Below are 27,660 nucleotides of genomic sequence, written 5' to 3'. Positions count from 1 at the left end.
TCTGTCAAGCCCAAGTAACCAGGACTTGATCTGTCACCGACAACTCCCAGCTGATATCTCTCCTTCCAATTTAGGGTGAACATCAGAAACCCATCATCACCCCGACTGGCCTCATTTGCAGTTAGCCGATCTGCTGCTTCCCTATGCTGCTGGACCCAATGCCCACTTCCTATGCAGTGGAAGCGGTCCCTCCCTGCCTGACCTGGAGTCCACGGTGTAACAGCAGTGTGCATCTCTCCTGCTAAACCACAACAACCTTGCAACAAATCATCCTTTCGTGTTCCCGTGTTGGTTTTAATTTCCACTAGCTGTTTCCCATCAGTTAAGTTGGAATTGAAACCAAGGTTGATATCATAGATTATGACCCTGGAGAGATGGTTCATTCTCTTCAAAGGTGTTCCCCCAGCCTTCTCAAAGTGGTTTGATGGTCTGTATTAACTGTCAACAGCTAGGAAGCAAGCCTCCGGGAACACGGGTAAGGGACTGTCTAAGGGTAGTCTCTGAGTATGTATGTGGGAGGTATCTTGACTAGTGGGAAGACTCAGCCACTGTGGGTGGCACCGTTACCTACGCAGAGGCTTGTGTGTGTATCAGAGTGGAGAAACTGAGCTGAGACAGCGTGCACAGATTCACTGCTCACTGCTCTTGACTAAGGGTATGACCTGACCAATTGCTTTGACTTCCTGTGGTCTTCATTTCTCACAGTGATTGGCTGCAACTCGGAAGTGTGAAGCAAATAAACCCTTTCTCCCTTAAGTGGCTTTGGTAATGGCATTTTGAGGGAATATTAGAACATAATTATAATCATTTTCTTCTCCCTTTTCCTCACTCCAAAGCCTCCTGTATACCCCTCTTTGCTCTTTTTCAAATTTGTGACCTCTTTTTTCATTAATTGTTGTTACATATATACATATATGCAAACATGCATGTATGTTTATTCCTAAATGCAACCTGTTCAGTCTATAGAATGTTGTTTTTATGTGTGTTTTCAGAGGTGACCATCTGGTATTGGATAACCAATTGGTGTGCTCTTTTCCTAGGAATATAATTTCTGCATTTAAGGCTTAGAGGACATTGTGGAAGATGGAGCAGAAAGGTTCTAGGCACCAGAGGATCAGGGAGTTTGCTGTGAGACTGTGTCTCTTAATAATGTCAGAAGCCACACCCCTAAAGTCTCACCAACAGGACTACAGGAGCATGGGCTAAACATGTCAAAGTGGCGGCGGGAAAGACCATGAGGCTTCAGCCTACACAAAGAATGATAAACAACTGAGGGGCACTGAGAAAAGGAGAAATCAGCAGTGCATCTTATCACAGCAACAGGGAAGAAAACTAAGACAGCGGGATTCCCATACACTGGGGACACAGTTTTTCCATGTTGGCGGTATTGACATCTGGGGTCAGGTCATATTTGATGTGAGATGTACAATGCTCCCCTGTGCCCTGCAGTTTACTGAGCAGCATCCTGGACACTGCACTGGATATTCCAGTGGTATCCTCCCTCCTTTTTGTGACAACAGAAAAATATCCCCATATTTTCCCATGAGTCCCCTGGAAAGCAAAATGACCCCAGTGACCAAGACAGAATGGAAAGCTGATGGGACAGGAGAATTATTTTTCCTAACGACTAAAACTTCCAGAAGGAAAAATGGTTTTGAAGATTTGGGAATGGGTGAAATTAACATTTCAGCTTTCTCCATTGGGGTTAACATTCATGGTTCTGGAAGGCTCTGTACCAGGCAGGAGAGACCAGCCTTCAACAGTCCAACCTCTTTGTTCAGTCAACCTGAACCCTGTGTAAAATTAATACAATACCAACCTGCCGGGCAAGATATGCCCATGGGTGCAACAGCAGCATAAATGGTTTGGAAGCAGCCAACTACCTCCTGAATGGGTTTGAATACCACCCCATAGGAAGTATATGTGAGATGTAAAAGTAATTTTTATAGAGATAAACATTTCATTATTATTTTATCCCAATCATTTCTCAAACCTATTATGTATTGAGGAGCAGCAAATGCCAGGCACTGTCCTATCTTAATCACACAAGGTCTGATTCCCAACACCACCCTGTATGACAATCTAGACTGGCATTATGAGGGAGAAGAAAATGCTTTGATACAGCTAGATAAGTGAGCATGCAGGAGAGCCATAAGAAGGACAGTAGGGAATGTGACAGGACTAGAGGGAGAAGGATCATGGTTATGTAGAAATTTCCTCAAAGATGAAACAGTCTGCCCTATAGTCAAGACTCAGGAAATAAACAACCCACAAGTCTCAGGAAACTCCTTGAACTTATAGGATTTACAAGATCCCTCCCCAAGTTATAGAAACAGTAATGACCCTGAGAAGGGAGACTCTAACCTGCTAAATGCCTGATGCCATGAAAGGAGGTCTGAGAACCCTTTCATGAGTTTTCCCCCAGCCTGGGATGGGCTTTCTAATGATGAAGCCACCTTCAGGCCATCTACGCTCAGGTTTACCTTTACCCATGCTCCTATGTGTAACCCTGGTACGTTCACTGGTCTGCCAAGCTGGACTCTATTAGAATCACTACTTTGGTGTATCATGTGTGCCCTATCTGGTGTAAGTAGACATTTGTCCACATGTCCTAGGAAAGGCCATGCCACAACTAGCCAATCCTAGCTGAAGATTACAGTCATTGTGCTGGCTAGTTTCATGCTAACTTGACACAAACTGGAGTTATCTGAGAGGAGAGGGCCTCCATTGAGAAAATGCCCCCCCTAAGATGAGGCTGTAGGCAAGCCTGTAGGGCATTTTCTTAGTTAGTGATTAATGAGGGAGGGTCCAGCCCATTGTCTGTGGGGGATGGTGGCCCTGAGTTCTATAAGAAAGCAGACCAAGCAAGCCATGGGGAGCAAGCCACTAAGCTGCTCTCCTCTGTGGCCTCTGTATCATCAATTCCTGCCTCCAGGTTTCTTCCCTGCTTGAGTTCCTGCCCTCAATGCTTGTGATGATTAACTCTTATATAGAACTGTGAGTAAAATAAAACCTTTCCTCCTCAAGGTGCTTGGTCATGGTGTTTCATCCAGCAATAGTGACCCTAACTGAGACAGTCATCTTGAGAACAGCAGAGAAACCATAGGATCCATAAGGTGTCCTCATCAAATGCCTATCCTGCTTTCTTATAGGACCCAGGATCAGCAGTTGGGGGAGGGGGGATGGCTCCACCCACAGTGGGATGAGCCCTCATTCATCAATCACTAATTAAGAGAATGCCCTACAGTTGCATCTTATGGAAGCATTTTCTCAATGGAGGCCCCCACATTTCAGATGACTCTAGTGTGTGTCAAGTTGACCTAAAACTAGCCAGGATAGACCTCTAGACTGGTATCAACTCTTTTCTCCCTTGACACACTTTTGGTCATGGCATTTTATCGCAGCAATAGTAATGAAGCCAGAACAGTACTTAGCATCTGCAAATATCACTTGGCTTCTGCTAATTTCTCATTTCACTTTTTCTAATCATGACCATTGCCCCTCAGTTCTTGCCTTTTCCTCCTTCCTTTTCTTTCTTTCTTTTGTATATGGTATCTTTCTATGTTGCAATGTAGCCCTAGCGGATCTAAAACTTAATTTGTTATGTAAACCAGGCTGACCTCAGACTGACAGATATCTGTAGATCCTAAGTGTGGTTAAATTCTTTTCAACTTGTCTTCCATTCAACATCTACACCCAGAAGAAACTGACAGATCTATTCCCCCACCAAAACACAAAGCATGGATACAATTGTTGTCCCTCTAGATGTTTCTGCACCTGAGCATGGATGAAGAGTGACAGACAGAGAAATCACACCCAACTAGGTGAAATCTTAAGAACCAAGAATCACAGGAAAGAGTTTTAAGAGTAGCAGGCTTTGAAGTGTGATGACACTTCCTAAATTTGTCTTTCCTTGTACACCAAGAGGTACTTGAACAAATGTTTTCCTTACCACGATGATAGTGCAGACTGGCCCCAGGAAACTCCAGATGAACCCAGTCTTCGTATTCAGCCAGCAGCTGTAGAGGAAAACACAGGAGGCATGAGCATTTGTCTCATCACACTGGCCTGGCATTTGTGCATTCTGCAGAATACTGCAGGGTGAGGTGCATTCGGAAATGCTGATTGTAGGGTGGGTGCATACCAGTGTCAGACAGACCAAGATGCACCATGGGAAAATATTCCTGAGACCTTTGCCTAGAGTGGAGTCCAGGGTGATGATCAGTTCATAACCTTCATAGAAATTTCTTCCTCCATGTAGCTCCCCACTAGCACACTGTGTCATTCAGACCTCAGCTCCAACACTTCCTCAAGTGAGAACTCATTACTGACCATCCTCGGCTAAGAAATACACTAGGGGTCTTATAGTCTTTCCAACCCTCATCTTCAGCATTCCCTGAACCTTAGGTGCAGGAGTTTTTGTAGATGTATCAGTTGGAACTGGGCCCCACAACTCTGCATTTTGATTGGTTGTGATTTTCTATAGTGGTTTCTGTCTGTTGCAAGTTGATAGGTTTCTTTGATGAGGGATGAGGACTACACTTATCTGTGCATAAGAACAAATATTTAGAATATGGTTAGAAATTATGCTGATGTAGTAAAGTATTGGTTGTAAGTTCTTCTCTAGGATCTGAGACTTCACTAGTCCTAAGGGAACTAGCTAGGTTTCTATTACCAGGTGTGATTTCCCTCTTGTCAATCAGGTCTTAAGTCTAGAACAGGTCTTAGAGAGCTATTGGTTACCACCTAGGTATGCATACCACTGTTGCACCTGTAGGGTTATCCTGTCAGTCATCATCATTGTGATTTAAAGGCTTCATATGGGGGAAATCCCAGAAGGTCTCACCCCTACACAAAGAACTACAGGCAACTAAGGAATGCTGAGAGAGGGAGGTATGGTGTTCTTTAGGGAAGAGCACATGGATTAGTGAACCATATCAAAGGGTAAGCCCTGAAAACACACATACAAGCAGCATTATACAGAAGGAGCAGGTTTTACTTATGCATTTAGGAAAATAGTCAAATTAGCCCAACTAGATACTCTCTTCCTAGGAAATTAGACTCATAAGGTTGTAAGTCTTCTATATAGTGAATAATTTGGTAGCCCTACCAACAAAACTAGAGGGACCTACCTCTCCCTTGGGCACAGAAAGAGTTGAGCATTGTTAGAGAATTGTAAAATGCCGTTAAACCAGCATTTAGTGTTCATGATAAGCCACACTTACAAGGGCACATTTTAATATTTTTCTCTAAGTAAGTTAAAATTTTGGGATCTAGGGTGAGTTGACTATCTGATTGACAGCTTACATCCTTCATTGGTGCCCCAGCTGCCTTGAGAAAAGGACTACCAGCCAAGTATCTGCCGTCATGATAACCCAACTACCTTGAGTACCCCACAAAGCCCTACCTTTCCCTAAGCATCTGTAGGCAGCTAATAGTTGCTGGAGGAGAGAGACGAGACACTTTCTTCAGTGGGGCAGCTTCTGGTAAGTTATTCACACTCCTATAAATAATCCCTCATCCATACTCTATAAGTAACTCCAATTAAACTCATTAGGTCACCCCTAAAAATGACATGAAAGTAGAAGTGAACTCATTGGGAAGACGGAGGTCAGCAGGGGTCACTCGTTGTCTGAATTAAGTTAATTGATGTGGGAAAACCCTCCCCACTGTGGGCAGAACCATTCTCTATTCTGGGTATCCTAAACTACATAAGAGTGGAGAAATGTAACTGAGTACAAGCAAGTGAGCATGTGTGCATTTATTCCTCTCTGCTCGTCACTTTGGATGGCATGTGACCAGCTGCTTGATGTTGCTACCTTGACTTCCCCATAATGATGGACTACAAGCTGAAATAAATCCCTTTCTCTCCTACACTGCCTTTTGTCAAAGTACTTTATCATAACCACAGAAATGAAACTTGAGTGCCTGCAACCTGAGTATGTTGAGTCATAAATCTCTGATTTCTACATTCTAGAGCTATAGATGACTAGTTCCTGCAGCTGACAGCTGTAGGCATATGCATCAGCCTTGAACACTCAAGGGCCCACAACTTCCACCCTGGAAATGTTTCTCCTTGCCTATACACATTATCCATCAGGGTGGCATAAAAGGCTTCCATCTGGTCACTTGGTGACATCATTGCTAGGGTGACTGCTCTTAAAAGCCACACAAGGATTTTGTGGTTTCAATGTTGTGCCTATTAGTGTTTGTTAACTCAATACAAACCAGAGTCACCTGGGAAGAGGGAAACTCAGTTGAGGAACTGCCTCCATCAGATTGGCCTGTGGGCATATCTGTGGGTTGTTTTCTAATGCTAATTGATGCAGGAGGTCCTAGCCCACTGTGGGCAGCCCCATTTCTAGGCGGTTAGGCCTGGGCTATACACTGAAGCTCAATGAGCATGGCCATAAGCACAGCATGCCAGAGAGCATCATTTCTCCATGGTTCCTGCCTCCAGGTTCCTGCCTTGAGTTCTTTCCCTGACTTATCTGCCATGATACCCTGTGCCCCTTCAAAGTGTATTTAGAATAAAACCTTCCTCCCTTCATTTTGTTATTATTATAGGTAGTTTTGTCAAGGCAACAATCAAGGTAGCTAGTACAGTTGTCATCACAAAGCCTGGCAACAGGACCTTCATAAAGAAGAAAGTGACACTCACAGATTATGCATCCCATAGCCTTGTGGCTGTACACTGGCCGAGATCATGACCACCAGGCCTGGGAGCCCATAGCCAAAGGCACATAGGTGCAGCATCTTGATGTTGCGAGAGCTGAAATAATTCACCACCTTCAGGTTTCTCACCATCAGGAAGAGCATCACCGCCTCCACCAGCATCCAGAAGAAGCAAGCAAGGAAAAGATAGTGTAGGAATCCTGCGATGATGGCACAGGCTATCTGCAGGGGAGAAGTCTGCATGTTAGGATCTTCCCGTGCAGGCAGGTCAGGGAGAAGAGAAAGAGAGAGATGGCCTCAACTGGTGCTCCTCAAACAATCCAGCCTCTTTTCCTCTGAGCATAATGCAGTCACCCCTTTACCATCACGATGGAGTGGTGAGTACCTGGACCAGGTAGCCATGGCAACCAACAGAACAAGGTCTATGGTGATGATGACGGAGCTAATCAAAAAGGAGGGAGAGGAAGGCCACCTGGGACTCCAGGTGCTACTTCCTCCAGGTCTCCCTCGGCTGAAAGTAACCCAGGGAGAAGTTAGGGTCCATAAGCAATGGAAGGTCAGGGGAAGGAGGAACTCTGTGATGCAGCTTCCATGAGCTCATCATCGATGATGGGGTGGGACGCCACAGTCATGCAGCTGTTTGAGAGTTGCCCACGCTCCTGTAAGTGACCCCTCACCTGTGCTCTGTAAGCAAGTCCACCACACATATTTGTTCATTAACTGGGCTTGTGTGGAATCTTTTCTTTGGTCTGTTATCAGTCAGCAAAGTATTTGTCCCACTCCATGCACCATGGATGAGGAAACCCACCCCCAACAACCTTTTACAAGCCAGGTATGGAAATGCACACTGGTAGCCCCACAGCAGGGAGCAGAGACAGGGGATACTGCGGGATCACTACCAACTAGCCTCACCTAGTTGGTAAGTTCCAGACCAATGAGAGATCCTGCTTCAAAAAAAAAAGCAAGATCCAGGCCAATGAGATGGTTCAACTGGTCAATGTTGTGTGATCACATGGAAGGAGAGAACTAACTCCTACAAGCTGTCCTATGTATTGTATGGCATGTGCACATGTGTGCACACATTCAAACACACATGTGCACACACACATAAATAATACATAACGTTTTGAAGCAGAGGTGGTGAGGCACCTCTATTGCTAAAGTGCTTGCTACATGGGTGTGAGGACTGGGCCAGAGTTCAGATCCCCAGAGCCCATATAAGTGCTAAGTGGGCATAGTGGCTCACCTGCAATCCCAGCCCTGGAAGGAGGCCTGCTAGGGAGATTATTCATATTGCTCAGCTCTGGATTGGTTGAGAGACCTCACCCCAATGAGAAATGTGGAAGATTGATTGAGGATGAGACCTTACATCAGGCCTCTACATGCACATGCATGCTACACACTTGTCTTCACACAGATGAAAGCATGCAAACACACATACACATACATCCCACACACACACAAGGAGAAACAGAAAAATAGAACAATAGGAGGAACCAAAATAATTCATAACATGGTCAAGGAGCCGATTTGAAACCGACACCTGTCACAAGAGGTCCACTCAGTGAGAAGCTGACAGTGCTGGTTAGTTTCTTGTCAACTTGACACACACAAAAGACAGCTGGGGAGAGGGAACCGTGACTGGGGAATCACCTGTATAAGACTGACCTGTAGGCAAGAGTGTGGTGCATTGAGATGGGAGGGCCCAGGTCACTGTGGGCAATGCCATCCCTGGGATGGCAGTCCTGGGCTGTATAAGAAAGCAGACTGGGTAAGCCAGGAGGAGCAAGCCAGCAAGCATCACTCTTCCATGGCCTCTGCTTCAGTTCCTGCCATGACTTCCCTCAACAGTGAACTGTGGCATCCAAGTACAGGCTGGAATAAACCCTTTCCTCCTCAAGTTGCTTTTGGTCATGTTTATCACAGCCACAGAAAGAAAACTAGGACCCTGGCAGAGGACACCATGAAAAGGCCCTGGGGAGGGAACTAGACAGTGATGGGCAAAGGATCATGGGCAGACGGTGCAGCTGGACTGGGCCACAGCCCAAGGGTCACTAACCTGGTTGTCCGTCTTGTCTACACCTACGAGGAAGAGGAACTTGGCCAAGAAGAGACACACACAAAGGTGAAGGTGCATGTAGGTGTTCTGGTTCTGCACAGCGCGACACAGCAGGAAGGTGGCTATGGCCAAGGCGAGGCACACCAGGGAGATGACTGTACCCACATGGCTGATGATGTACAGGGAGAATTCCATCTGTCAGGAGGAAGAATCATTGTTGGCCTGACAACAGAACTGAAATCTATCCTCAGCCCCACAAAGAAAGGAGAGAACACCTTACCCAAACCTGAGCTAGGAGAAGAGTCCCAGGACTTCTGTCCCCTGAACTCATAGTGATCTGAATGTTACCCACAACACTCTGAACAATCCAAAAGCATCCCTGAGTACTCATCCTCACTCCCAACATTTGCTTGGCCCTCCATACTGGAAAGGACATTCACAAACTACAATTCCCATAATCCCTTGCCATAGAAGTCCTGGGTGTAGTATTGATTCTCCATGGAACATAAGCATTTAAGAAGGCAGAAAAAGCCAGGCGGTCAGGGTGCACACCTTTAATCCCAGCACTCAGGAGGCAGAGGCAGGTGGATCTCTGTGAGTTTGAGGCCAGCCTGTGCTACAGAGTGAGTTCCAGGAAAGGTGCAAAGCTACACAGAGAAACCCTGGACCCCCTCCACACCAGGTCAGCCAACTCAACAATCACTCAGTCTTCTATTGTTGCTGTGACTGCCACACACTCGCAGCTCACAGATATGTGCAAGCAGCTGCAGCTGCCCTCAGCCAGACTGTGCACTGCCTGAATTCTCTGCCCAGCCACGCTACCCAGCAACACCAGCCTCACATTTCACAGTCAGCAGCAGCACATCTGGTGAGACAACTGGGAATTCTTAAAGGGGGAATTAGTTTTTTTAAAGTTTTTTCCCACATTAAAAATGGGAAATATTATGGTGCAGGAAGTTAAGTCTCTGATTAGTTTCATAATTGGATGATTTGAAAATGGAGCAATTAAATGAAGGGATAGTCAACTTAGCTGGGAGTGACACAATGTCAATTATAATCATTATTTTGGTAATTCGTGTTTTATCACTAAAAAGGTTGCTTAATATCAGTACCAAATACAAAAAAAAATTGACTGATAAGATACAGTCCTTTGAAAGACATACTAATGAAACTAAGAAAATATTCCCACACAGAGGAGTTTAGAGCAGAAGCTACTGCAATTTTGCATTATGAACCTGAAGAAGAGTGGCCCAAGGTTATTAGAAAACCAACCTTAATTTATCCAGTTACCATTCAAGAACAGCCACCAAATCATAGGCATCCCCAAGGCTATTCAGAAGTTAACTGGGGTCCTATAGAAATGTTAGATTTGAAGAGATTTAAGGAAGCAATGGTATCATATGGCATGCTTTTGTGAAGCAGATGTTAAATTCATGGGCCACTCAGAACAAATTATTCCACAACACTGGAAAGATTTAGTTACAGCAGTATTGGGAGCTGGTCCTCAGTTACAATGGAAAACATAGTGGAGAGACAATGAGGAAAGGCTAGAGGATATGAGATTTCCCAAGATCAAATTCTCAGTGAGGGCCATTGTATAGATGTGGCAAGACAGATTACATTTGATGATCATATCTTGGTCCTGTACCATACAGCAGCTTTGAATGCTTGGGACAATACTGAAGAATCGGGAAAGAGGACTGAGCCATTTACTAAAATTATAGAAGGCCCAAAAGCAGAATTCACTGATTATTTTACAAAGATTGACTTCAGTTATAATTAATATATCAGATCCAGAAGTTAGAAAAATATTAATTGGAAGTTAGAAAAATATTAATTGAATTTTTGGCTTTTGAAAATGGTAATTCAGAATATAAAAGGGTGATAGGCCTTTAAAGACAAGATCAGCACCCAAATATTAATGGATTAGAAATACAGCTGATATTGAATCTCATGCTTATGATGATACTTGGATAGGAGAAGTGACTTCTAAAATTTTTAAGAAAAAATCAAGAGGTTAGATGTTTTAGTTGAGGTAAGCCAGGTCATCTTAAAAGGGATTGTAGGCAAGGTGTTCCTAGGAATAATATTTTTTCTAGAGAGAATCTAAACAGAAGGTCCAGCATTCTGGAATATGTAGGTGTAGCAAAGGCCAACACTGAACTAAGGAATGCAGATCAACATAGGACAAGCAAGATAACTCTTTACCATCAGGAAATGCCTTAGAGAGCCTCTTGCAGACCCCCGTATCAAATTTGGTTCAATCATCCCTGTTAGAATTGAGGAAACTCCTTCCCAGAGCAATTAAAAGACTTAATGCCTGTTCTGGAAAACAATACTGCTCTGGATGACAGAACAGCTTTAGAAAATAAAACAAAATTTTCAGGATAAACCATAAGGCAAATATTTTGGCAACCATCTATAAATGATCAAAGACCAATGTTAAAAATATAAATAAATGGCATCGAAATTGAGGGATTGGTAGACACAGGAGAAGGTACAAATTTGAGATTTTTTTTGTTATACTGTATATATTTCTACTCTTGTTTGAGACAGTTTTGTATATTGATAAAAATTTAAGGTTATTTTTGTTAGAATATACTGTACATATATTTCTACTTTTGTTTAGGTATTGTACCTATACAGTCCATTTAATAATGTAATGTAAATTTCTAGTCCTTGAAAATTATTATTCAAACTATTTAGGATAATAAAGAAATAGTTAATTAATAGTTAGTCACCTATCACAATCAAACTTGTAGTAATGTTAGGTATGTTTTCAAGGTTAAACAGAGATATATTTTAGATATACAGGTGGTTTTCAAATACTTCAGAGACCTATAGAATATGGCATTTAAGATGTTTTAATAACATAAGGTTCTTTTTTATGACAATGAGTTCATGTCTGCTCCTGGCAGCACCAATCTACTTCAGAGAAGATGATGGGCATCAAAGAAACTCCACAGGGAGTTTACTTCCTTTGTGGCAAAAGTTAGCCACTGTGCAAGAAACTGTCCTTGCCTTGACTGCTGACAGTATGCTGTCCAAATTGGACAAGCAGGACACACAAAAAAGTGACTGCCAAACTTTGCCAAGATAAGGCAGAACAGTCCTTAAAAATTCCTGCTTCACAGAAAAGTCTGTCAGATATTCCAGGCCTGTAGGCTGAAGATGGATGTCCCAATGTTATAGAGAAGCTTTGGGTGACTGTCCAGGCAGCCAGCTGTTTCTGTCATTTCTTAATTTGGGAAGTTGTTTGCTCTGTACTACCTGTTTACTCAGGTAATATTATATCCTTCTCAGGACTCTGATGGAGTTGACGACTAGATAGTTATACTTTTCCTTGTTACCAAATTCAGAAAAGAAACTCACAAAGAAGGTGTAATGTGTATAAGGTTGAGAGACATAAAGGAATAGTTTGGGGTTGGTAATACAAGTTAGGATAAAAACTAAATTAGGTACAAAACTTTGGACTTGCCAAGGTAGGATAGATAATAGAATATTTTCTATGAATCTACCAAATGCAAATGGAGTGGGCATTGTAAAATTAAGTCTTAACTGATAATTGTTGTTATTGTATATAGTTTTACTATGTTAGAGTTATAATATTCCCTTTTTATTTAGACAAAAAAGGGGGAAATGTGTGATATTTTGATTGGATTCTGATAATAAAGCTTGCTTTGAAGGAGAGGGCGGAGCTAGCCACTAGCTGACCAAAATCAACTATAGAGGTTTTGGAAGACTGAGGACAGATAGACACAGGAAGTAGTAAGGCGGGGCTTAGAGAGGATCTCAGTCCTTTTTGATGGAGGAACTGAAGATATGGGAGGTCACTGGTGGTTTCTCCACCACTTCTCTCATCATTCATGTTCTTACCCCAATATCTGACTCCTGATTTTTTCTTAATAAAGATTAATTAGATAAACACACCACTCCTCTTTCCTAATACATTAACCAAGGACACTTTCCACACCAATTAAGACAGCTTTCCTCTCTATTAAGTCAATGCATCCCTCTGTGCTCACTTCATGGTCCCTCTAGTGGCTATATTCAGTGGAGACCTTATACTACACCCAGGACCTCAAAAAAACTAGTTTTTTTCATGATCTCTCCAGCGAATGGAGTGTAGACCATCCTTTGGGGGTGGAGATGAGTACCAAGGGATGTCAGTGTATTGTCAGCCTTCTCTGGAATCAAGGAATTCCTGCAGCTCAATTTCTGGTTGATGTCTATAGTTTAGTAGAAAGAGAACTTTGGGGCCAGTTTTCAAGGTTCAGGTCCCACTTCCACGAGTTATTTATTCCATGATGAGGCAGGCCCCTGAGCATCAATCTTCTATCCCATGAAATTGACCAATAAACAATTGGCTTTAAGCAAAAAGTCCCATCATATACTAACTGCTCATTAAACAAGACCTGGGAAACATATTGGGTAGGCCTGATTAGAGTCTGTTACAGTTCATCTTAGTGGTCAATTTAATTGAATCTGAAATCCAACAAGAGATCAGCTGTTTGGGTACCATCAAGAGAAATGTTATTGATCAGGATGTGGAAATACCCATCCTAGATGCGGTTGGCAGCCCAGACAAAAGTAAGTCTAAGGAAAAAGTTTTGCTTTTGCCTCATTGCCTTCACTTCTTGCTGGGGCAAGTTCATCTATTCTGATACTGTACCAGAATCCAGATTTCTCAGGTTTCCAATCTGTACAGAAACACAGGTTGCTCCGAAAATCCTCCAGACCATTAGTGCCAGGCTGATATCCAGCCCCTTGGCGTGAGTGTTTACTGGGTTCTCAGCCTCTCCAGTGTGAAGGCAGCCATAGTTAGAATTCATAGGTCATATCGTGCAAACCAGTCTAATACAGCCCCTCCAACACATGCTCTCCTGTTCTGTCCCTCTTAGGAAGCTTGACTAATGCAGGGCTATTACATCTGACTTTGTGCTTTAGTTCCATGGCTTCTAATCACATCGTGACTTCCTCTATCGTGGGGGTATAACACATATCTCCCCTCCCCCATGGTTACCTGCTGAAATACCCAAGACTGTGGGGAAGCACCAACAATGTTCTATCCAAACACCCCCATTAGGTTTCAAGCAAGATACTCAGGGAAACATGAACAGGCTGCCAATGCTCACTGTGAGCTCCCCAGAAGCCATGATGATGGCCAAGTTTGCCATGCGGTTACAGCTGCACTCTGTGTATGTCTCAGATGCTTTTGTGATCTCACAGCCTGAGCGTGTCCATCTTCCATCCTCCACATTGGGGTTCCACAAGACACAGATGGGCCTCTCAGACTTCTGCTTTGGCTGAAAGATCAGAGACCCCCGTTACCAGAGAACTTCGCTGCAACAAATTCAATGTGAGCAAGCTCAAGCACCATCTGGGACCAGACATTTGAGGGAATGGAAAAACTGACCACATTTCAGTTTGTAGTGGTATTTGATCTACTGTTCGACCACAGTGTGATTTCTACAAGAAAACTCCTCTCAGAGCTGGGGAGGTAGTTCAGAAGATTAAAATGCTTGCTGTGAATGCATTAGAAACTGAGTTCAAATCCCCAACATGCACGTAAAAAAGCTGAAAGTGGCACCAGAGGTCTGTAATTCCAGCCCTGGGAGGCAGGGATAAGAGTTTCCATGAGGCTTGTGGACCAGACAGTCCGGCTAAATCAACAATCTCTGGGTTCAGTGACTGATCCAGTCTCAAAAACTAAGGTTGAGAGGAAGCTGGAGAGATGGCTCAGTAGCACTTGCTGCTCTTCCAGAGTTGAGTTCCTAGTATCCATATTAGGTGGCTCACAACCACTTATAACTCCAGCTTCATGGAATCTGATGCCTCTGGACTCCACAGGCACCTGCACTCACATGCGCATACCCACCGACAGACACACACACATAATTATGAATAATAAATATAAATCTTTGAAAAATAAAACAAGAGCAGTAAAGACCAAACATTGATCTCTAGCTGCCACATGTGCACGTGAGTACAAGCCCATGTGTATGCACACACATACACTCATGCATACCTGCACAGATACATACACAAGTGCATGAACACTTGATACATCAGGAGTTGTCACCACTGAGAAAACTTAGAAAAGGGTGCATAGGATCTCTCTTAGTAAAGGAGAAATGGGAATCCATTTTCTTCACCCAAATACATCATGATCTGGAAACTGTTTCTAAAATAGGTGCCATCTCAGCTGGGGTGGCAGGACTCCTTGGTAGACAGCCAGGGGTCTCAGAAGATGCTGCACAAACCTGGATGTGCTGCAGGGTGTAGACAATGGTCTTGGAGAAGTCCTCCTTCTTCTCCCCAGTCACGATGCCACCAACAACATGGGAGTTTATCTTCAGCTTCCAGGAGGTCTGACCAACTTCAAAGAAGCGTTCATCTAAAACTGATTCCAGGTGTGCAAAGGAGACAAAAGCCACTCCTGGGTTCCCTGTATGTCCCCAAAATTAAAAAAGAGAGAATTGCTTGTTTCTTGGAAATTATAGATTGCACATGTGCACACAGGTACACAATCAACATGTGAGCACAGGCAACATGTGCACACTTAGGCAACATGAACATACACAGACTCTCCCCAGTTTACTCTAAGGTTGAAATACCAGAGAACTTCCAGATCAGCTGAGGCAGAGTCTGAAGACCAGGGAAAGAGGGGATGTGAGAAAGAAAAGGGGAAGGGAAGGGAAGGGAAGGGAAGGGAAGGGAAGGGAAGGGAAGGGAAGGGAAGGGAAGGGAAAGGGGAAGGGGAAGGGAAGGGAAGGGAAAGGGAAGGGGAAAAGGAAGGGGAGGGGAAGGGGGAAGGGGAGGGGAGGGGGAAGGGAAGGGAAGGGAGGGAGAAGGGAAGGGGAGGGAGAAGGGAAGGGGGAGGGAGAAGGGAAGGGAAGAGGAGGGGGAAGGGAAGGGAATGGGAGGGGGAAGGGAAGAGAAGGGAAGGGAAAGGAAGGGGAGGAAAGGAAGCCCCACCCTAAACTCCAGTCTGCTGTTCCCGCTCTCTGAGAGTCATAAAACTCCAACAGATCTAATAAGCCAAACCCCCATGGGACATGTGTTTCCTGGAGCCATTTCAAAGAGGCCACAGGAAAGGCCAGTGGAGCTGTGCGGAGCTGGGGGCAGAGTTCTCACTCTCACCCCATCCACACTCCTCCCTCATCCCTGATATAAACAGGGCGGTCTGTGGAACCCAACAGGCTTCGTGTGCAAAGGGACGTAGTTTGCAAAAAGTGAGTGGAGCAGACCTCATGACTTTTCTTCGGTTTTAAAGTACACTTAAGCTTTAGCTTTGCCTCATCTGTAAATCTTGTGGCAGGGCTGGGGGTTCAGCAGTGTGCGCGCGAGGCCGCCTGCTCACTACCTAGTGCCATACACAATAAATGGTTTGTAAATGACGCCCTTGAGCAATGTAACTTAGAAACCACAGAATCACACACACAGCCACTGTAAAGACACCTGGGGCTGGAGAGGCGGCTCATCAAAGGAAGGTGTCTGTCACTACGCCTGAAGACCTGAGTTCTATACTGTCCCCACACGCTGAAGAAGGGAACTGAACTGACTCCCAAAAGTTGTCCTTTAACCGACATTTATGTGTCTTGGTACATGCATATGCATGTACACACTCACAAACAAACAAACAAAAACAAACAAATAAATAAATAACAAATTAATAAATAATTTAAAAGACACCTAAAAGTTTCTCTCTCTGTCTCTCTCTAATTTAATCTATACGCCATTGTGTTAATAAGCAAATTAGTCTTTAAAACTTGTCAGAGGAGGTATTCAAACAGCTAGTCACATCACATCCACAATCAAGAGCAAAGAGAGAGTGCATTGTCTCTGCCTGCTTGCTCTCTAGACTGCTCAGCTTGCTTCCTCTATCCCCACACAGTCCAGGGAATGGTGCCTCCCACAGTGGGCCGGGTCTCCCCACATCAACTAATGTAAGACAGACCCCCACAGACATGACCACAGGCCACCCTGACCTACTCAGTCCCTCGCTAATACTCTTCCCAAATGATTCTCCCAAGTGTGACAAGTTGGTAATTAAAACTAACCAGCACAGACTTTAAGTCAGAAAAGCAAGAGAGAAGGGAGTGGAAGAGAAAGGGAGAGGAAGAAACGGCGGGAGGCGGGGGGGAGAGATTCCAACCCACAGAGTCCACCTCATGTTGCCCACGCACACAGCCATTTGCTGGCTCCTAGGTACTCCACCCAGGGCGTCATCATTAAGAAAACTGACTCTCCTCCCGCTGCCAACAGCTCCTCACCTGGGGGTCTCCACCCATGCTGGAATTTTTGACACAGAAGAATATATTTTTAAATATGTAAAGTCAAGCATGGTAGCACATGCCTTTGATTCCGGCACCCAGGAGGCAGAGGCAGGAGGGTCTCTTTGAGTCTGAGGCCAGCCCGGTCTATGTAGGTAGTTCTAGGACAGCTAGAACTGCATAGAGAGAACTGTACTGTCACCACCTCCATTCAAAAAACACAAAATCTGCTACTGCCAGGTCCACACACCACACCCTCTGGTTTTGGAGAAACAGCTTACAGCTGAACACTGGAAGGGAGATTCACAGAGGCTCGCACAGACCAACATCAACCACACAGCTTGGGAAAGAAACCAAGAAGCTATGTGCAGAGCCTGAGGATTCATCCCACATGGGCAAGGACGTCCCTAGACAAGGCAGTGCCACTGACCACCCTTCCTGTTATTACCCATCATCCCACGTGGGCAAGGACGTCCCTAGACAAGGCAGTGCCACTGACCACTATCCCTGTCATTATCTGTTCTTCTGGTTGCTTTTTTATTTCTACTTTATTTCATCTTCTTATCTTTGAATGTTTTCATCACAGTGTGAGTACACTGCTCTCAGTGTGAGCAGGCCATGAGGCATGTGTGGAGGTCAGAGGATAGTGTGTGGAAGTCGATTCTCTACTTCCACCTCATAGGTCCCGGGGATGGAACTCGGGTTGTCAGGTTTGGTGACATGTTCCCTTATCCACTAGCTCCCTAATTCTGCATTTTGGGATTTTTTTTCTATCTCTTTTCTCTCTTCTCAAATTTTTGTTCATTTATTTAGATGTATGCATTTTTCAAGAGAGGTTGCTGTGTTTAATTGCATGATGTGAAAGTATCTGTGGTAGGAAAGAGAAGCTAAAAGTTTGGTCATGGGAAACTGAGCCAAGAGGGTAGAGCTTGGTCTGGAACTCCAGCTTCATATCTCAACTAGTCAGTTCCTGCCTGATGTTGCGAGTGTTCACTTTGATGATATCATTTCTAAGTGTTGCTGTTTGTTCTTTGACGTGGAAGCCTCATCCGAGGGACCCCACTCTGCCTTGGGACCTTCTTGATTGAGAAACCTGGTTGGTTGCCTCAGGGGGATGTCCCCAGTTGATTTATGCTGAGTCTTTTGAGCACCTGATCTGATTCTTACTGTCTGTCTGTCTGTCTGCCTACCTGCCTGCCTATCTATTTGTCTGTCTGTCTATCTATCTATCTATCTATCTATCTATCTATCTATCTATCTATCTATGTCTATCTATCTGTCTGTCTGTCTGTCTATCTATCTATCTATCTGCTATTTATTCATTTTCTTTGCCTTACTATGCCCTAACCCTGGATATGCAAATACCAATCTAGTAACACATTTAAAAAAAATGGAAAAACTCAAGGCAACATGGCTGATCCAAAAATCACCAACTCCACAATGACAGGTGCCAGTGAGGGTGAAGTGGGTGAAATCCCAAACAAAAAAATGCAAAAGAGTGAGAACATCAATGCTCAGCTCTAAGTGGGACATTTGTATCACCTCCCTTTCCTCAAAGCTTGGGGATCCGCCTGGCAGAAGAGGAAGGAAGGTTGTAGGAGTCAGAGAGAATGAACATCCACAGAAAACCAGCATTGGCCAGACATGAACTCTCGCAGCATACATAAAACCAAGGCAGACTCAAATCCCATCATGGATAGGGAGAGGCTCATGGAGTCCCAGCCCTAACTGAGGAGCTGTAGGTAGTTGGTGGCTACTGGGGAGCCATTGTCTTCACTGCTGTGTGCCCTGAGAAGCTGCCCATCTGCACAGACGAACCTACACACTTGTACTGACAGAAATCATGAAGTGAACTCCATAGGTTTAAAAAAAACATACAGTTGAGAAGGAGAAATGGTGGAGGCAGGGAAGGGATTGGAAAGAAGAGAATGATGGGCAGGTTTTATCAGAATGCATTGAATGCATACACAAAGTTCTCAAAAATAGAATAAATTAATAAAATCAAATTAAAAACAACATTTAGCAAAAATCAAAGAGGACATGGATAAGCTCAATGAATTCAAAGAGGATACAATTAAACAGCTGAACAAAATAAGGAAGACAAATTGGTCACAAAAGATAGGTTCTGTAAAAAGATAGAAATACTGACAGCATCACACTGAAATTGTAGAAATGAGATGATCAACAAATCAAATTTTAGAACTCAGTGGGAAGCCTCACAATAGAGTGAGCCAGGGAGAGGGCTCATCGCCACTCAAGAGTTCAACAGTCATACATGGCTGGTAGCCACACCCCACTGGGTGGTGACAGCACCAAGCTCCATGTCATGCACCTATTGTTAGACACCCCTCCCATGTAGAAAACTCTGAGTGCATAGGTTGTCTATGCCTCTACTCTCATTAATTCTCCACCATCTATAACTGCCTCACAAAACTACAGATGACTGGTAAGGCCAGTGGACTGGGTGCTCTGCCACCTTGGCGCTCAGGATGGCTCTGTACCTGTGGATTCTGATTCCTTGATGATGGAACAGTCAACTTTCATCTCACTCCCTCTGGCTTTCAAGTTAAAGGACACGTTCTCCCCATTGCATTCTTCATTGATAACTTTGCTTTCAATATCTAAAAGGAAAGGGGGTGGTGTTTCATTAGGACACACAGAAACTGTATCTATTTTGAATTTTATTTCTGCCCAAGAAAGATGCACAGGGGCCAGCAGCCTGGTTCAGTGATTAAGAGCACTTGCTGCTCTTACAGGGGACCCAATTTCAGTTCCCGGAACCCATGCCAGGGGACTCACAACCACCTCCAGGGGATACAATGCCCTCTTCCGGCCTCCACAGATACCTGCACTCATGTGTGTATAACCACAAATAGACACACAGAGACACATAATTTAAAATAATAAAAAAGCATATCTTTAAAAAGAAAATGTGCAAATCTATAGTTGTAATCAAAAGGAATCATGGAAAACCAGTCCATTGTAGGGAAACTCTTGAGTCTTGGTGGATGATAGGAAGTGTTATGTATGGACAACAACCCACCATAACTGTGACTTGGGCCTTGAGTCAGTATGCTTATTAAGTGCACAGCAAAGCAGGCATAAAATAATAAAACAAAAAGCAGAAACAGTAGAGACCAGATCTGACACTCCCACACCAGCAGGCCTGAGAACTAAACAGTCAGCTGCAGTTCTGAGCAGCACAGGGTACCATGGGGAATATCTTCGCCCAGATGAGAGTGTCCTCTGGCCATCCCCACCACAGAAATCTTTATATCACGGGGTGAAGAGTAGTTGAGTCTTCTGCCTTAGAAGGTTCCTGGGATGCTTCACCCCCACCCCATCCATATTCAAGACACAATGTTTTCATGGTAGCAGGAACTCTTTCTATTCTAAAGGCATGGTACTTCCCCTCTTGGGCTATTTTTTCTTTCTTTGAATTCTCATTTCCCCTTCTCACAGAGTTGGAGGACAGCCCATCCCTGGACAAGAGGTGCTAGAGGGCACACTCTATGACAAACATGTTTGAGTCTGAAGGGGGGCTCTTTCCCACCTCCATCGATGGCTAGGTGAGCTTAAACAGCACAGAACAATTTGCTAATGTATATTTCACAGACCTTATCACAGAACAGGGAAAAGCCTTGCTGTAGCTTCAGAAGGAAGCTTTCCCATCTAGGGCTCATTGGGCAATGTGCTCACCTAATGAGCATGGAGACCTGGGTTCCATTCCCAGAAGCCTCAAATAAGAGAAATCCAGGGATGGTGGTACACACTTATGTTGCACAAATCCTAAATGGTCTTATAATAAAAACCCAGAGCCAGGCATCAGGCTGAAAGCTGAAAGATCAGTGAAGCAGAGCAAGCCACAGCCACCACCTCTTACCTCACCAACTCCTCAGCCTGAAAGAACCAAGTTCCTGTCTCCTCCTACCTTATATTCCTTTCTCTGCCCAGCCATACCACTACCTGTCTCCACCTTCCTAGTGTTGGGATTAAAGGTGTGTGATCCTAAGTGCTGGAATTAAAGGTACGTACCACCACTGCCTGACTCTGTTTCTCCTTCAGACTGGATTAATCTCATGTAGTCCAGTGTGGCCTTGAACTCACAGAAATCCAGACAGATCTCTGTCTCTGCCTCCTGAGTACTAGGATTAAAGGTGTGTGCCACCACTGCCTGACCTCTATGGCTAACTCTGTGGTTAGCTCTGTCCTCTGATCTTCAAGCAAGCTTTATTTCCTAGATTACAAACAATATATCACCACACATTTAAAATCCCAGTGCTAGGGCTTATTGGCCATCTTAAGCCACAGGTGAGGTACAGGGCAGGGAGAGACCCTGCTGCAAAAAAACATGTGGATGGCACCTGAGGTAAATTAAAGCCTAGCATGTCTTCTGGCCTCCACATGCATGCACATACATACATTCATACCTGCACATTCATGAATACAGAGAGAGAGAGAGAGAGAGAGAGAGAGAGAGAGAGAGAGAGAGAGACTTTCATATCTTAAGAGGATGCATCAGAAAGCAATAGAATTGAAGACAATTGCAATAGTTTGAATGCAGAAATTCCTCCTAAGAATCCTTATATAGAATGCTTGGTTCCCCACCCAAGACACCAGTGATAAGTAGTGGAAATCTTAGGCTGTGAGCCTGGGACAAAGTTAAGTCATTGTTGGCATCCCTTTGAAGGACTACGGCTCTTGCGTTCACTCTCTCTCGATCTCACTCTCCCTCCCAACTATGAGGTGAGATGCCCCTTCAGTCCATGCTCCTGCCATAATGTGCTGTGTCTCCACAGACCCAAAGCAATGGAGCCCAACCAGCCGTGGTTGAAACCTCTGAAAGCATGTGCCGCTATCAAACCTTTCCATTTCAAAAGCTGACTAGTCTCAGGAGTTTGTTTCAGCCGACTGACACACCAGCAGCATCAGAAGTCAACAACATTGCCAGAGTGAGGTAAAAGCCACTCCTCCCGAACATCTGGAATCAACAGAGCGTTCCGTGCTTCCTGCCTCTCTTTCTGTGAGCCTTCCTCCTGCGGAGCCACCATCATCCACGCCACTGCAGTTGCGCTGGCCTCCTTGCTGCTCCTTACCGTCATCAGCTGCTTTGGAAATGACTCGGTGTGTGTGTTTAATCCCAGCATGCAGGAGGCTGCAGCCGGCAGATCTCAATGAGAGTTAGGCCCACCAGGGCTACAGAGTGAGATGAATAAATTGCACTTCCTGCCCATACGTTGTTGCCATGCCTGAGACCCATCCTATGTTAGTCATGTGACAAGTTTCTGAGAGAACCAGTTTAAAGCAGGAGACACTGGCTTCAGAGGGTTCGACCCATCGTGGCAGCCAGGAAGCAAAGGACGAGAGGGAGAATGCTTACACCCACAAGCTGCCTCTTCCTTCTCCTGTTTGACCCAATGGGCACCATTGGCTGCTGTACAGCCCCACCCTGGCTCAAAGGGGGCCTTTCCCATCCACCGCCATCCCACAAACCAAAACACCTCTAGAGATGGCCTGGCAGATACACCAAGGAGCATGCTTTACCAGTCTCCTGGGTGTCTCTCAATGCTTCATAATTCACCAGCACACTGCCCTGGTAATAGTCCCTGACTACACTACATAAAATAACTTAGTTCTCCTCAATTTCCTCAGTCTGTAGTATTTTTCTTGATAACATTTGATCTATATCACATGTATCAGATGTCTAAACTCCTAAAGCTGATAAAATGCTACCTGCATTCTTATGCCCGGGTCAGAGCAGCGATTGAAAGAGAACTTCCGGTATCTGTGGGACTGACTGACACAAGAGCTGCTCCCAGAATGAAAAGTGCATGCAAAGATCAGTGGCACCCGATACCCCCGAGTGGTCGGTAATCAAACATTTATCAGTCAGGGAAGAATGAGCCATGCTGCGGTAACAAACAGCCCCTCAAGTGTTCCAGGATTAAAAATAACACATAATTCTCAATCATGCTTTGTGTCCTTCGTGAATTGATTTGCAACCTGCTCTTCATCGTCTTAACTCTGAGACACAGCAGGCGGAGAAGCTGAGGCACGAAGATGCTCAGTCACTAAGGGAAAGGAAAAGAACGTTCTAAAATGGTGACTTGACATAGTCACAAATCCCTTCCTACTGCCACACCAAGGAGTACAATCCAGCCTTGGAAGGGGAAACTGGAAATATCTAGACAAGAAAGTGCTTGTCGTGTCTTAAATCATATAGTAGACAACTCACAATGTGTGTTAAGTGAGTTAATGACACACTCTTGGTGTCATGTCCGATCTTGGCCGAGTGGTTGATAAATTGTAAATGTCACTAATATCAGATCTGCTTTGCTGTGAGTTAGAGGTTTTGAATGTCCATGGACAGTCTTGAGAATCCAAGTACGTCATCCCTGAAAAGCAACCTTGCCCTCAAGGGTATGCGTTACCTAGGTACTCCGTCTGAACGGTCTGGCTGACATTCCCTGAGGGTGTCAGAAGGGAGGCTAGCATGATGCTTTCCACAGTCGCCAGCAAGATGGTGCCCAGGGCAGATGTCTCCTCCCTGCTGAGCTCAGTCCACGTGGGGGCTTGCTCCAGAATGAGAGAAACACTCCTAGTTGCGTTCTGCAAGGAAGGAAACATTTGCTAATGGTCTCACCCCTCCCCCTCCACCTCTCCCTCCTCCTCCTCTCCTCCTTCTCCCCCTCCTCCTCTTCTCCCTCCTGCTCCTCCCCATGCTTTTCCTGCTCCTCTTTCCCCAACTCCTCCTCTTCCCCAGGTTCCTCCTCTTCTTGCTCCTCCCACCCCTCCTCTTTTCCCTCATCTTCCCCTCCCCCTCCTCTCCCCCTCCTCTCCCCCTTCTCCTCATCCTTCTTCCCCTACTTTCCCCCTCCTCCCCCTCCTCCTCCCCCTTCTCACCCTCCCCCCTCTCCCCCTTCCTCTCCCCCTTCTCTCCCTCCTCTTCCTCTCTCCTTCCTCCTCTCCCAATTCCTCTCCTTCCTGCTTCTCCTCCTCCCCCTCCTCCCCTGCTCCTCCTCCTCCCCCCTCCTCTAGTTAACAAAATAACCTTTGTCATTTCTGGCACTAGGACAGAAGGTTGCGGATGAGGCAGGAGGAGAGTGTGGTGACACAGCTCTGAAATCACAGGGTCCAGGGCCACATAGCCAGCTGGAGGCCAGCCTGGGTGATAGTGGGACCCTGTCTCATCAACCAAAAGAGCCAAAAATGGCATCTGCTCAGCTCCATTTCTAGATTTCAGGGGTCCCATCATGAATGTTTAAGCCCAGCCTTGCCTTTGCAGGACACGGCAAGCCAGTGCCTGAGCCAGCTTGTAGTCCACATGCTGTTTGACCCAGAAACTTCTTTTCTAGGAATTAATCTCTCCAGACACACTTGAAAATTTTGCAAAAACCTGGCTCTGTGGTGATCATTTAAATTGTTTTCTAAAGTATTAAGTTGCCAGCCAAGCGGTGGTGGCACATGCCTTTAATCCCAGCACTCGGGAGGCAGCGGCAGGTGGATCTCTGTGAGTTCGAGGCCAGCCTGGGCTACAGAGTGAGTTCCAAGAAAGGCGCAAAGCTACACAGAGAAACCCTGTCTTGAAAAAAATAATTAAGTTCTCAAGAAGCTGTTAAACAGTTTGAACGTGGAATCCAGTCACATGCTCACTGCAGAGCTGTTAGGGAAGAATGCTGCATGAAGCCATCTGTGTGAAGAAGCAACAGTGCATGCAGATGCACTAAGGAGAGAAAGTTATGAACCAACATTGATATCCTGTCTAGTGATGCTTGGGAACAGCAGCGAACTCGAAGTGTACTTCTGAGACTCCTATCTGGCCAGAGCACTGAGAATAAGTGAAGGATGAACTCATCCCTAGACCAGACATATATGTCACATCTCTACCCCAACACCCAGAGAATGATCCGATGAGGAGACAAAGAGAACTGAAGAGCTGGAAGATGAGGGAGAGCCTCATGCTGCTGCCGGAGCAACATCACCATGGCAACCACAACACAGCAGCCGTGGATAACCTGCCTAAGACCTGGCCGTCCAGCTTCCCACCATGGATGACAGAGATGCCCACAAGGCCCCATCCCTTCCGGTGACACTAATGACTGTCGATGGCTGCTAGACGGGAGGGGTGTCATCTTCACTAATGGTGGAGTCACTGGAGACTAGGTGGACAGAAGAGGTCTCAGGGGAAGGGAAGGGGGTCCCAGGAGGTAGTGCGGAGAACGACAGATACACAAAACTGTCAAAACTGAAGAAAAACGTTGCTCAAAGTGTTGTAAGTAGAGGGCTGAAATGACTCGGAGGTCAAGAGCACACACTGTTCTTGCAGAGTACCCAGGTTCAGCACACACACGGGGCTGCTCACAACTGCCTGTAACTCCAGCTCCAGGGGGACCCGACATCTCTGGCCTCTGTGGGCCACACAAGCAAGACATATAAAGTTGGCAAAAAAAAAAATAAATGCTTAAAAATGTGAGTGTAGTGTTTGTATTTCTGGAATATAAGAATAAAAACCACGGCCCAGCGGCAGAGACAAGCAGACGCAGGTAGGCCTGTGGCGGCGGCCTGTGGAGGTAGACGGGCCCAGCAGCGGCCCGCTGAGGTAAACGGGCCCGGCGGCAGCGGCCGACAGGGACATTCAGTCCCGGCGGCAGCGGCCGACAGGGACATTCAGTCCCGGCTGCAGCCTGCAGAGACAGTCAGGCCCGGTGGCGGCCTCCAGAGGCAGACAGGCCCAGCGGCAGTTGACAGGGACATACAGGCCCGGTGGCGGACTGCAGAGGTAAACAGGCCCAGGGACGGAGACAAGCAGACGCAGCTTGGAACAGGGACGCCCCTAACCCCAACATCTGGGGAAGAAGCTATCTCGGTGGGTCAGAACCAGAACGAATCTGAACACTCCGTCTGAGAACAACCCAGGGCCCAGCTGCTGATCCTGTGAAACCCAACAATTTGGAGGTGTTGGTGAGACTACCCTGCTCAGCTGAAACCCATCTGGGAGAGGATTCAGATGCCTACAGTTTAAAGTCTGAGGAATCAAGATCAGCTGAGGAGTTGACAAATGAACAAAACGTGACCTGGGAACACAGAAGAAGGCGCTACCCAGACACCAAACCAGATCACCAGAATCATAAGTATATAATTCACCGATCGAAATCAGCTGCCCCTGAAGAAATAGCCCAATAGCACCAATTTAACCAAGAACCACTACTAAACCAAGACTAAAAATTAGAACAAGAGAGGCACTCTCAGACACAGACACCACCTGCACCTCACAGAGGAAGAGATGAGTAGACGCCAGTGCAAAAATACAGGCAACAACATAAAGACCTATATGGCAACATCAGAACCTAGTGATTCTACACCTGCAAGACCTAAACATACCATGACAGAAGAAACAGAAGAAATCAACCCTAAAAATGACATTAAGAAGATGATAGAGGCCCTTAAAGAAGAAATAAAACATTCCCTCAATGAGGAAATAAAAACTTTCCTTAAAGAGGAATTGAAAAACTACCTTAAAGAGGAAATAAAAACTTTCCTTAAAGAGGAAATAAAAAACTCCCTTAAAGAGGAAATAAAAACTTCCCTTAAAGAGGAAATGAAAAACTCCATTAAAGAGGAAATAAAAAACTCCCTTAAAGAAATGGAAGAAAAAACGAACAAAAAATGGGAAGAAATCAAATCAAGCCAAGAAAAAGCAATTAAACAGATGAAAGAAACATTCCAAGATCTGAAAAATGAATTTGAGACAATAAAGAAAACACATGCTGAGGGAATGCTGGAAATAGAAACCCTGACAAAACGAACAGGAACTACAGAAACAAGCATAACCAACCGATTGCAAGAAATGGAACAGAGAATCTCTGACGCTGAAGACATGATAGAGAAAATAGATTCGTCAGTCAAAGAAAACAATAAAGACAAAAAAGTCCTAACACAAAACGTCCAGGAAATTTGGGACACCATGAAAAGACCAAACCTAAGAATAATAGGGATAGAAGAAGGAGAAGAATACCAACTCAAAGGCACAGAAAATATATTCAACAAAATCATAGAAGAAAACTTTCCTAACCTAAAGAAAGAAATACCTATGAAGATACAAGAAGCTTACAGAACACCGAATAGGCTGGATCCAAAAAAAAAAGTCCCCTCGCCACATAATAATCAAAACACTAAACACACAGAATAAAGAAAAAATATTAAGAGCTGCAAAGGAAAAGGACCAAGTAACATATAAAGGCAAACCCATCAGAATAACACCAGACTACTCAATAGAGACTATGAAAGCTAGAAGATCATGGACAAACCTCATGCAGACACTAAGAGACCACGGATGCCAACCCAGACTATTATACCCAGCAAAACTCTCAATCACCATAGGCGGAGTAAAAAAAATATTCCAGGATAAAACCAGATTTAATCAATACCTGTCTACAAACCCAGCCCTACAGAAAGCACTAGAAGGGAAAATTCAACCCAAAGAAGCTAAACACATCCATGAAAAATCAAGCAATAGATAATCCTACACCAACATACACCACAGAAGGACAACACAACACAACCAAAAAAATAACAGGAATTAACAATCACTGGTCATTAATATCCATCAATATCAATGGTCTCAACTCACCTATAAAAAGACACAGGCTA

The 27,660-nt window shown here is 44.9% G+C and overlaps 1 protein-coding gene across 2 annotated transcripts in view; it reads right to left on the bottom strand.

Moving 5' to 3' along the window:
- The window catches only part of Adgre1 (adhesion G protein-coupled receptor E1), a 75,253-nt gene that overhangs the window by 9,565 nt on the left and 38,028 nt on the right, over positions 1-27,660 (bottom strand). Inside the window, exons 12-18 of one of the 2 annotated variants that reach the window (XM_028861207.2) lie at positions 23,442-23,619; positions 19,512-19,631; positions 14,998-15,182; positions 13,870-14,040; positions 8,735-8,929; positions 6,662-6,897; positions 3,953-4,019 (exon numbers count right to left, since the gene is read on the bottom strand). In XM_028861207.2, coding sequence (XP_028717040.1) covers positions 3,953-4,019; positions 6,662-6,897; positions 8,735-8,929; positions 13,870-14,040; positions 14,998-15,182; positions 19,512-19,631; positions 23,442-23,619 — 1,152 coding nt within the window. The remainder of the gene's footprint in view (positions 1-3,952; positions 4,020-6,661; positions 6,898-8,734; positions 8,930-13,869; positions 14,041-14,997; positions 15,183-19,511; positions 19,632-23,441; positions 23,620-27,660) is intronic. The other variant, XM_037197873.1, reaches the window with a different exon arrangement.

This window comes from Peromyscus leucopus, chromosome 22, assembly GCF_004664715.2.
Source record: "Peromyscus leucopus breed LL Stock chromosome 22, UCI_PerLeu_2.1, whole genome shotgun sequence".
NCBI lineage: Eukaryota > Metazoa > Chordata > Mammalia > Rodentia > Cricetidae > Peromyscus > Peromyscus leucopus.
The sequence above is the reverse complement of the archived record's forward strand: the minus strand, read 5'-3'. Positions and strand labels throughout refer to the sequence as shown.